Below are 12,625 nucleotides of genomic sequence, written 5' to 3'. Positions count from 1 at the left end.
CGTGGGTTAGTTTCCCTTTTAAGCCCTCAAGAATGTTGCTTGGATTTAAATTGACAGCAATATATGAGGCTATGAATCATACACATGCTTTAATATTTATTTTTATTGCAAGAATCATTGTTTCTCTGCTGTAGGACCGCTGTTTCGCAGCCCATGTGAGTTGCTGCCAGTGGGGACGGGACACCCAGTGCAAGCCATGCTGAAGAGCTTCACTATCCTGTCAGGGTGTGCAAGCAGGGGCACCACCAGCTTGCCTGAGGAGGTCCACATCATCAACCTGAGAGGACATGCTCATGAGGGACCAGACAACTCTCCAGTAAAAGTGAGTCATCCTTAGTCAAAGAACCTGAAACTTAAATTGTCTTGTCTATGTCTATGTCTATGTAAATGCTTTAATGTTGATCAAAATTTAGTAGGCAGAGAAACTATATTCATAGATTTATTTATATTAATTTTTCAATTTAGCAAGAATTTCAAATTAGAAGTGACCTGCCATAAGCTGGATGAAGATTGTAAGACCTGCTGTGGTAATATTTCCACTGCCCTAGTTTTCTCAGTTCTGATAATGGCTGCAGTTATTTTCCATTTTACTTCAAGGAGACTTCTTGGCAAAAGTGAACGCCTTTTGTATTTTATTGATTCCACTCATTAAACAAAAAACAAAAACAGTGTCAGACATTACGATCAGGTGAGCTTTCAAAGAAATATTTTTTTAGCGTGAGTAATTAACACAGTGATAAGTCATTTAAGCACCAGGTATTTTCCCACCATTTGCCTCATTTAAACTCATTTAAACTGTCAGCACATCTACCGATAGTGTTCCTGTATTTGATGTTAACTGTAAAACCGCTCCCTATCTTCGGGTGTTAAACGGCACATCTCGTGGCTGGAGTCCCAATCATCAGCCATAGTTTGGAGATGAATCACAGGCCCACGTCCCTCAAAACAACGGTGTCTAAGTTTTAAACTTCATCCCCCTCAGTTAGAGAAGTGTGAAAAGCAGCATGTATAGACTTGTCATTGCAGTTGTGTTGCTGATGTAAGCTTTAGTGTTGCCACTAAATGTACAGAAGCACAGTGTGTGTGGGTATGCTTCATCAGCACATATATAAAGAAATGTTATTTGGGTGGCTGAGAGGGAAACATTTAAATAGCTGTGAAATGGAAACTTATGCATATCTTGACACTTTATGTCTTATTATAGACGTTTTAGTCATCGCTGTCGGTGGGCACTTCACAGTGGTCGTGAACTACTCACGAGACGAGAGCTACGTACGTCACACACATGATAAAAGGAATGACTCGGCAAGTAACAAAGCTTAAACTGAACTAAAACAACTGAAGCCTCACCTTTAAGGAAAAATGTAATGTAATATTAAACTTAAAATGGTGCAATGTCGAAAGAATTTATGTTCCTTTATAGTGACTAGCAGAGTTTACATTGCGACTCTTGTAGATGGTAAATGGACTTGTTCTTATATAGCGCTTTTCTACTCTGTCTGAGCACTCAAAGCGCTTTATACAACTAATTCATTCACCCAATCCCACCCATTCACACAAGCACTTTTTTCTGACCTAAGTGCTAAGTAGTCTACCACTCATACACATTCACACTCCGATGGATGCATCGGAGAGCAACGCGGGGTTAGTATCTTGCCCAAGGATATTTGGCATGCAGACTGGAGCAGCCTGGGATCGAACCACCGACCTTCTGGTTAGTGGCTGACCTGCTCTGCCACCTGAGCTACAGCCACCTAACCTAGATAAACATTATTATCCAGTTGATAAGTTACCGAGTCAGTATTTATGGAAAAAAGATGGACTTCAGTATTGCATGCGCACGTGGCCTTCACAGTCAGAAACTACACTGGATCACTATAATTGTAATAATTTGAACCCCAAATACCAGGGATTACCATAAGTGCGATGCAAATTGTAGCTGCTCTTATTTATGAATTTCTGTTCAATCATTTAGTAGATTTTTTTGGATGTGTCCTGCAAAGTTTGAAGGCTTTGCTCTGTTTCATCCACTTCCCGATTTACTGTGTCAGGGTGGATTATGATTACATACAGATAGATATTGTATTCACACAGAACAAACTGAACTGGGTTTTGTCTTCACCTGCTGAAAGTTATGATTGTTGGCCTTAGCACATTCCTCACCTTAAGGTAATTCCCAGACCAACTGATTGGCGTTTTAATAGACAGAGTGCAAGTCAAAGTATGCCTAGTATGGATTTAAGACTTACATGACAAAGAGCGTTCCTGTTTTAAGCTTGAACAGACTTGCATGGAAAATCAAACAATCCTAACCATATTTTAGCTGCTGTGAAAGTTGCTCGCAACCGACAAGACTGACTGTTTAAATCTTGTTGTCACTTGCTCTCGGGAGATCTTTCTGCACGTCGTCATCGACCAAATGATGACTCATAAATACAGTCAAACAGCAATGTCTGCTAGAACTAATTTAGCACACCTTTGGTTTCCTTATTCGATATATATCCTCATTTGATATATGTCCTTATTTTCAGCTGACTTTATTTATTCTAAGTTTAAGATCAGTGAGAAGTCCATCACTAAACTTCACCAGTGTTGAATTTCTACTAGCTTAACTACAGTTGGATTATTCTATAAGTGGTGTACAAAAGTTGAATGTTATTCTAATTTGCTGTATTTAAAACTACAGCTTTATAGCACAGTAAAGGACTTAGTTCCAGAGTCTGTGAAACGCATCACTTTATCTAGCTTTCGGTCACCCATCACCTCCATGGTCAAGTGAGGACTAGCGCGGAGGAGGGAGAAATCCAGCTGTCTGTTCCCCTGCCTACAGCCTTGGCTACAGAAGGTCACGCCAGGACTGGTTGAGATTAGGTGGCCCTACAGAAGCTCACTCTGTTACTGGAGGTTTCTGCTTATGATTAGATAAGATATCCTAAAGGACACCCAGACCCTCTACCCACTCTGGTCCTTGATTTTGTTTCCACCTGAGACGTGGGCACAGATTGGCCTGTTCAGATACAAGCAGCTCCTGACAGCCTTCAACAGGACCGTGTTGGAGGGCAAACAATGCGTCAGACTATGGTCTTATTGACACAATCTGCCCCTGATCTTTTGTGAACGGAGGTGGTGATAATCCAGTGAGAAAATGAAGGTGAAACAAGGATATCTTAACATCCTAGTCTGCATTTGGGCAAGGATGTTCTTACTTAGAAGGCTGTTGGAGAAAAGACCTCATTGGTCTTCATTAATTATCCTTGACCACAGAGCGTCTAAACCCATTACTTCTTTCAAAAAACAAGTAAAGTTGTAAAAAAGACAGTTTCTACGGCAAATTCTTGAGCTCACTTATAACTTATAAGTTGATATATAGTTTATATAATGACATATAAACTTCGAAAGAACTCTTTTGAGTTTTCAGCAGTAATACTGTTTGGCTTAAAAGGTGGAGCATGTAGGAAAATAGCTGTAGTCAGCTTGGCTTCCCAACAGTTACTGTGATTTCCAACACAAGACAACATCCTGGTTTTGTGGCAAAGTAGAACTCCCACATGAAGTCCTCAGACCACTCTTGCAGCGTAATCAGTTTCTCCTCTGTCCATCTGCTGTTTTTGTCCAACATATTTTAGAAAATTATGGCTAAATACAGCAGCATTGTTTATTGACAGTACAGTAATTCAGATATGTTAACTGTCAGTGAAAAGACTGTAGTAGTCCTATTATAAGACTCTATTTTATGTTAAGATACTAAGGAAACTGGGACTGATGACTGAAAAGCAAGTAATGCCTAATTTAAAGTTGGAGTTCAGTTTTAGTGTATGAATACATTTCTTGTCATTGAATTTGAAGGATTGCACATTTATTTCACTCTAATTAATCGATCCTTTCCTGAGTATGCTTTAGTGTGTCTCCTTTGCTTATTTTCTAAGCCTTCATGAAGGCGCCTGGTCAGTGCATGGTACTGTAGACCTTCTCTGAGGTTTCCTCCACACCTCAGCTGATAGGGGACGAGGTTGTGGCTGGGCTGCAGTACAGTCTGTATTTGGATGTTTTGAATTTGTCGTTGTGAGCTTTGCCTGTCTTCAGCTTCTGGAGAACACAATGTGCCCCGGTGACTCCTAATAAGTGTCTGCTCAGCTAAGGCTTGACCAGGTAGTGGAATAAATCTGCCATTGCATATGGTGTGCATGGGCTAATATGGACAAGGGAGATTGCATGGTCAGTTTCAGACACTTTCATACACACGTGTACAGTCGCGCAGACATCCTGCAGCTGCAGTGTGTGAGGCCTGCTTCAGATCTCTTTCACGCCCATGTGTAAAAGTCATGGCTTGCAGTTTGTCTATGTTTTCAGTAAAGACGTGAAAGCAATGAATTGTTTCCTGCCTGTACCAGTGAAACCATTCTTTATGGGTATTAACCAGTAGGTATGAACTGCTACTCATTGAAAGAAACGGCACAGCTGGACCTGACTCACAATACACACTTTGGCTTCTGGCCAATCTCACACTAAAGCCGAGCTATTAAGTGCAACAGAACACCTCAGTAGTGACTGTGCGAAGTGCTTCGTCTGGATAACGTGACATTTGCAGGGATTGCTTTGACTGTACAATAACAACCAGAGGTTGACAGTATGCTAATCATTCATTTAGGAAGACTGAAGCTAGAAATGCATACAATGATCTGATTTTGAATGATCTGCGAACTTTGCGTTCAAAGTGATAAAAGTATACCTATCTGTGCTCCAAGTTTCAGTTTGAATTACCATTTTTGATTACTGACACATCCAAAAGAAGAACAGACTCTCACTGGCATTTATTAAAAGCACTGCTGGTTTATAATACAAGTGACAAAAGCTGTTAGGTTTTTATGTCAACATAAAATCATCTGGTTTGAAGGAGACTCTTCAATCATTAGGCTGACATAGCGTATACAACCAAGTTAAGGCCGTTTTTTGTACCAGCCAAAAATGACAAATTTTGCACAAACACGCCAAGAATGTGCAACTCTGTTGTTGACTGGAAGACATCCAAGAAGAGTTGGTAAATTAGTGAGCCTGTCATCTGGTCAGTCTGTAACTTTGGTACAGATTAAAAGTTCACGTTTGTGACGGCTTTCATATCTCTCAGCACCCTGCCACCATGATGTAGAAATTTGTAGGTTTTAATAAAACTTTTGTGCTTTGAGTGGCCAAGAGATTTTCTCTGCACATTCTTGGTCATATCAGGATACACTATTACTAATTTACGAACCTATTATTTTCATCTAGGAAACACTCTACCCATTATGCTATCGACTCATAAGTGTGTTTCTGCTTACGTTTGCAGATTAGCAGTAACCATGTTAGCATGGTTACTGTGATCATGTTAGCAGCTGGGTAGAAATTTGCTTCCAGGAGATTTCGTTTTTTGTTTATTATTATTTAAACAATTTAAAATTACAGAGTAATCAGTGGTTCATCGCTCCAGTTTGGTAAAGAATCATTTATTTATATTTCAGCAACTTGAACCATTTGCCAATAATTTCTTTTTAAATGTTACCCCACACAATGCGTGCTGAGCAGTGCCAGGCCACATTGGGTAAAATATGTGCGATGGTTTAACTGAGCTACTCTGCAATTTCAAAGTAACATTTTTGATCTGCATTTGAAATCTAACCCACCCCCCCAAACTCTGTTTTTTTAATTCAGTGTTTGTCTTTAAAAGTAGGCTTTGTTTCATAGACTCTTAACTCTCTTCTTTCAAAATATGACCACTTATGATACTGGCTTGACTGGAATTCTTTTTTTTTTTTTTTAAACTTGTAACGTGTTATTCACATTTGTCTGAAATAGAGATAGATGATTTCTTCAGCTTCAGTGGCCCTGCTCAAAGTAACAGAAAACCCTCTCTTTTACCCATGTGGGCCTCCGAGGACAGAGAGACAGGCCAAATTGGAAAGTCAGTATTCTTGGATAGGTCAAAAGTGACTTTTGGCTGGGCTTCAATTCCTAGTAAAGCTGCAATGCCAGGTTGAGCTTGTGTGTTTCAGAAGGAAATGATTTCCTCAAATAATGTCAGAATGATTTTCACATTTTCACAAAATTGAATTACATTTTATAAAAACAGCCCAATCTTGCAGAGTAAGACAAGAGTTAGTGAGAGCGACCTGTGGACTGCTGCTCATATTTCCTCCGAGCTTGAAAGCCCTTTGGGTTTTTGGGGCAAAATAGCTTTTCGTGGCTTGACTATTGACCTGGAGGTGTTGGTGTTTTGGCACCTAAGCTCTAAAAAAAACAGTGACCTCATCTCAAAGTGTTCTTTTTTTCTCTATTTGCTCTGGTTTTAAGGTGTAGGTATCAAGTTTAAACAATCTTCCACATGTTTTTTCTGTCACGTGTAGAGGTAGCCTTTTGTACTCTGCCTAACAAGCCACTGCTGCATGCGCATGAATGCACACGAGCCCAACATTACTGTAAACACTTTGTTCCCAAGTGGAGCCAAAATAAGCAATTAAAAAAAAGGAGTCTCGTCAGGGCATAAGGTTGGGTGATAGGGTAGAAAATAAACAAAAGGGGTCAGTGATATCTCAAATCACCCATCTTTTTTTAATCAGTTTACCCTAAGCAAACATCAAACACAGCCACTGGCTCTGAATCAGGGCGAGGTAGAGCAGATGATTGCTTTATCAGCTGGAATTTGCTGATATCTTAGACTGTGAGTGACTAGCTGGAAGAACTTACCAGGCAGAAACGTAACAGTGTCAGATATGAGTTTAGCTAGCACACAAGACAAACTGAACACATACAGTAAACCTGTTTAAGTCTTTCTTTTTTTAAATTGAAGCCTACTTTGGAACTTAGTAATAACCTTTATTTTTTAAAAAGTAGCGGCACTTATGCATCATGTTAAAGTACAACAACATTTTTGGAAATGGACTGGTTCTTCTATAGCGCTTTTCTACTCCACTTGAGCATTTAAAGTGCTTTAAACAGGATGCCTCATTCAACAAAAACTGTATTTTCTCTAATGGCCACTTAAGGCTGGGTCCACAAACAGCAATTTTGAAATTTGGGGGCGGGGTTTACAGATACATGACCTTATAAGATAAGATAAGATAAGATAACTCTTTATTGTCATTTCACAGTCATACATAGTACAGTAGTACAATGAAATTGGAAAAGGTTATAGGTTATAGGTACTTGTGGCCAGGAGCTGTCTGCTAGGCTTCACCTCAGCTAATTCGAGTCACTGAACCATGTTTGTGGGGTTGGCGCCTTTTATACCATTTTTATCGGCATCCTCTGACAATTAATAGGGCTCGAGCTGCCTTTTCTAGAAGACACACTGGTAACTGTGGTGTTGGCCTATATAGACTATGTATGTTAATGCCATTCTTTATTGATCCCATTATTTATTACTGATTGTACACAGATTTGTAGTTTAACGCTACTGTACATAGTAACTTTTATGTCTGAATGAAGTGTAGAAACAGAGTAGAAAAAACAAGGGACTCAGGTGTACAAATGCTCCATTGCATGAGTCATACGTTACTATTTTTAACTGTCAGAAAAGTAGGCCAGTAATGATAAAATTCATTGACCAGTCTCAACTGGAATCAGTTGCAGATTCCCTTACAAGTGCTTTTGCTCCTGCAACATTTAGCAGTTGGGAGGATCCTGTTAACAAAAGCAATTAACATTTCTTGTTTTTGGTAAATGGAAATTGCCCAAAAAGGAACATAGTCCAAACAAAACACAGGACTCAATATACAGCTAAATATGCTTGTGATTTCACTGCATCTCTAAAGTAGTGTTTTTTCTTCCTGACCCTGTGCTCCCCTCTCCCCACCTTCAGTGCTGTGTTATTTACTTCAACATGTCCTGCTTTTGTGTCATATCACTAAAAGATTGCTATCCAGACGTCCTGTCTCACTTCGGCGTCTTTTCAGGGTTTTTTTTCCCCCCTCTTTGGAGCTTTGCATTTAGCTGAGTACAGACTGATTACCATCACATTTAGGAGGAAGGCTCCAGGTAGCATCACCATCTCTCTCAAATATGTGGGTGGCGCTGATAAGAGCGGTCAACAGGTTTTGGTCCGCTTCTCCTTTATCTCTGAGTTTCTTTGCCTGAGTTTCCCTTCTCTCTGTACACCCTCAGTGATCCGGAAAGAACCAAGATCCAGACTGACAAGACACACGCACATACGCACACATCAGATAACACAGTATGATTGGTTCCAGGCAGTTCTCGGAGTTTGTTGTCTATGTTTTCAACTATAAAAATGTTGTGGTATGGGGTTTAGCCACAGTTTGTGTATGTCGTTGTTGTTTTTTTTGTATAGTACTCTTGGATTTTAGTGATGACGGTTCATGTCATGTGATACATGCTGTGCTTTCTTTCTGTTTTTCTGAAGCTGATTATTATTTCCTGGGTGGGAGAGTGTGTTCCCAGATTAGTCTTACTTTTCAGATAATTAAAGGATGTTTTGGGTTTTTTTCAGAATCACTAGGGTTCATCAGGCATTTAATTAGCTCTGTCAATAAAGGAAACTCCCTTTTCCTGCAAGGACACTGAGCCGCAGTGATAGTGTGCTCTAACTGCAGGGTGCAGGTTTACACGGCTATGCAAAATATTGGATGGTGAAAGTATTTCATTACAATGCTGATGCACAGCCTTTATAAAGCACTCTTGAAACATTGTGTAATTAAGTTGCCTTGAAAGGTCCTGGAATTGCAACTGCATGCTTAAAGCAGGACAAACAAACCACCCTTTACAGTTTCAGTGTCACAGGCATCAGTAGGATCTAAATCTAACCATGTGGCTTTGCTATACAACGAAAGCTTGTCTGTGATTTGTGTTTTGTTTTTTTTCGGTTTTGTTGTAGTTGGCGCTGTGTTTGTTGTTGGAGCTGATTTAGAGCTTAAAGTTGATGCTGTGTTGTTTTTTTCCTCACATTTCCATTGTTTACACATGCTACCACCACTAATGGTATGCTGTGTGACGGCTTATCCTGCTACAGCTGTCGTCCCTTGTGTGGAGTTTAATTTCAGTAACGCGATAGTCCGAGACAAGCCTCCATCCGTGGCTGCTGGCAAATGCCCCCCTTAACTGTAATGGACCCTGCACCCCTAAATCCTTGTGCCAGGCTCCTGATAATCAATCAGCCGTGCCGTGGCTTCCTGTCCCGAGCACACCCTGCAGGGTTCTCCGAAGGTAGCTGCCTCCATCAAGGACAACTCAGCGCCACCTGATCCTTACAAACACCACAAGAGGTACTTTGACGCCTGGTGCTTTTGCACCTCTTCTTTCCACACCCTGGCTGCTTGACAAGGTCTGTTGCTATGCCCACTAGCCTCACCAGACCTCACGATCACAGCTCTGTGGGCAGAGATGCACACCAGCTGCTGCTGAGTCCTCATCATTGCTTACATTGTGCAACCCAGAAAGGGTTTAGATTTTTATTAATGCTGTTTTCTCATTAAACTTGGGGGAAAAAAAAGATAATAATCACCACAGTTTTCACCCTTTCCGACCCCTTAGCGCCTCTTGGCACTTCCTCTTCTTGGAGCTCTGTTTATGCCTGTGTTTGCAGGTGACTCACGTCTTCTGGAAAAGTTTCTGTCTGGGTTTAAAATTCCTCATCTTTTACAACTCTCCCCGACTCTCGTTTTCTTTCTACCTCCTTCTTCCATCTATTGAAGCCAGGCTCTTAGAGCCAAGCCAGGTATGATTATATCTTGGTTGTTGTTATCCTCAAAGGAGCAATACAGTCGCTTTTTCCAGTGTCTGGATTAAGTGCAAATATGAAAAAAAAGGGGAAAAATAGTGAGACAGAGAGCGATGAATCTCTGATCTGTTTGTTTGGATCACCATCCAGATTGCCTCATAGATAAGTGTTTAGTAATTTGTTCCATTTCCTTGTCTCATAGGGACGTTTTAACGATTTTTGCAACACTTTCATGGACCACATAACTGAACATTCTGGTTTGCATTACTCTCCTTGAGGGCTTACATCTGTTGAGGAATGATAATTGGACTTTGATGCTGACTCTGTTTGTTCTGCTAGTATCTCTTGTTAAATGACTTCATGAATCATCACAGTGACACATCGTACTTCAGAAAATGACAGTCAGACTTTCCTTCTGTGCTGAGGTATATGTTAGTCTAGAATGCTGCATGGCTTCTTGTTTTAGTGACAAATGGATCAAATGGAAACAGAAAAAAGAGAAATGCCAAAAAAAAAGCCTGTTCATTAACTGCATACTTCTTGATAAAGAAGATATCATTTGGCACAGTTATTATAGTCTACATGATAATGAAAGAAAAGTCAGCCTTTGGTATAAGTGACAGCTTTGTCCAACATTAGGAAGCACATTGAAAAGCAAATCTTTACTCGTTGAAATAAATTGTAAATCTTTGTATTTTTGGCACCTAGGGGGACTCTTCCTCGAAGTTGGCTTTGAGGATGTGCTTCGAGTGCGATCACAATCTTATCTTGTTTGTGTGTGAAAGTATTCCGATAAAATGGTGCGGTTGCTTCTTGTTTATGCTCTCCCAAGATTCCTGTAATGTTTCCTCGGAAAACACTTCTAGTTTCACTGTAAAAAAAATTACCAAATCAAGCTTTTAAATTAATAATACAGAAGTTTTGCATATATTACGACATTCAAAAGTGAAAAGTGTTTTCATATATTGCACAGTTGCTGTAGCTTGTTTTTCAAGCTCCAATGACTGTATTTAAATGTAGTTGTATGCAAGTTCCTTGGAAACCATCCCTTTAGTGCTTAAAATCTGTAAGCTTAGTCTGAATATTATTGAATACAACATGATGTTCTTTTTGTGAATCAGTGGCCACTTAGGGAGTCAGAAAGGAGGATAATGCTGTAGGGGTGGGCCAAGAAAACACCCTGCTCAATGCTTCATATTGGAATCACTGACCAGTCTACAGGCCTAAAGTGATTGTTAGCAACCACTTGTTACCAGTCAGGGAATACTCATTTTGTTGCCTGTGCCCCCAGATCTGCCCCAGATGTGTATATGACATAAACCACTGCCTACTGTCATCTCATGTAAGCAAACACCCGTAACGCTTTATGTTTTAATAAATACCATACATATTCATAGTGATTAGAGAACAGTAAAAACAAACACATTAGCCGTTTTTTACTACTTTTTGTTGAATTGACTGGAACTTATACTGCGTCTTTCTACTCAGTTGCGCAATCAAAGTGCTTTTTACTGCAAGTCTAATTCACCTAATCAGACACACATTCACACACGGCTTTCTTCCAAGGATGCTTCAGCTTGCTGACTGGAGGAGTCAGGGATAGATCCACTAATCTTCGAGTTGGTAGACAACCCCCTCGACCACCCCAAATTGTTGACAGCATACACCATAGTCAACAGTTACTGCTGATAAATTACTTTACCTACCATTGATGTTCTGCTCTATTTATGATAGAGCAGGTCTGAAAATGTGATAGCAGAAATTTATTTGTTTTTTTTTTACTTTGCTTCTTCTTACTGGTTAGGTGAAGGCACACAATGCTACTTGGTTGCTAAAACCGTGCTAAAACCAGCTTGGTTGAGGCTGCATGTTGAAAAATTAGGCTTAAATGTGGCACGGAGGCGCTTTTACCAGTACTGAGCTTTGAAACAACAAGCTGGAAGGGAAGATGTGTCGCAGATGTGCCATAAAGGCCAGCAGTTTTGACAAAACTCCAGTGTTTGACACCCCGGGAATAAGCATGGACCGTAAAATATCAACTTGGCAAGAGCAAATGTAAAACAATATTAAAGGGATAAAGGATATTGTACTCTGTTCAGTATTTAGTCTGGTTCAGAACCTATAACAAACTGTTTACTTTTTCCATTAATAAATCCATCTAAATGAGTACTGCAGTGTTTGCAAATACGTTTTGTAGTGACTGAAAACATATGAGTGTAGCAGAAAATGTTAACGGTTTCAATTATAGCGTGTAGATCTCTGTCTCGATAATACGCACTCCATAACCACATCTGAGCAACTTAATGCTCAGCCTGTTTTTCACTAATTCAAGCACTGCTAATAATAACCTGTCAACTTGCTTTTTAATCACCATCACTCTGTTTTCAGCTCATTTGTTCTGTTATTGAAGTACAAAAGCTATATTTTGAGTTTAAAAGCAAAAGCTGATCTTTTGCTGAGCTGTGAATAATTAACTTACTGTGGTGTTGTGTAGATCCTAAAATGTGAGTCCTTATGGGTTCAGTTAGTGATTTGCAGCTTTTTACTGCTGACACGCAGAATGGAGCTGATTTGATTAGTCTGAGAATACAGAGAGGAGGAAGTTTAAAGATGAGTGTCAGACAGACCTCTGAGCCCCCCGAGAGTGTCAGTTTCTCATCAGTGACAACAATAGAGAATTTTAACAGTTTGTTAGTAAGCTGGTGTTTTTCAGTTTGAGTACAATTTAAAGAAAATGATGGAAAGCCAGACCTTTGCTTGAGATAATTTTGGGTTAAGTCTCGCACTTTGAACCACCTGACTCACTTTGGCGTAAGTGAAGGCTAACACTAGAAACAAGAAACATCAGTTAAGGTCCCAAAACACACACGTTTGTTTTCGCCATCTCACTAACAGACTGTGAAAATCTATTTTAATAGGAGT

The 12,625-nt window shown here is 39.9% G+C and overlaps 1 protein-coding gene across 2 annotated transcripts in view; it reads left to right on the top strand.

The window, feature by feature from the left end:
* tgfbr3 (transforming growth factor, beta receptor III) overlaps positions 1 to 12,625 on the top strand; it is a 72,907-nt gene that overhangs the window by 27,072 nt on the left and 33,210 nt on the right. For both annotated transcript variants that reach the window (XM_087836816.1, XM_087836815.1), the window contains exon 3: positions 135 to 322. In XM_087836816.1, coding sequence (XP_087692942.1) covers positions 135 to 322 — 188 coding nt within the window. The remainder of the gene's footprint in view (positions 1 to 134; positions 323 to 12,625) is intronic.

The sequence above is a fragment of the Neolamprologus brichardi genome, chromosome 23, assembly GCF_056152115.1.
Source record: "Neolamprologus brichardi isolate AB-2024 chromosome 23, ASM5615211v1, whole genome shotgun sequence".
Lineage (NCBI taxonomy): Eukaryota > Metazoa > Chordata > Actinopteri > Cichliformes > Cichlidae > Neolamprologus > Neolamprologus brichardi.
Note: the sequence above shows the minus strand (reverse complement) of the source record. Positions and strands in the feature narration are given on the sequence as shown.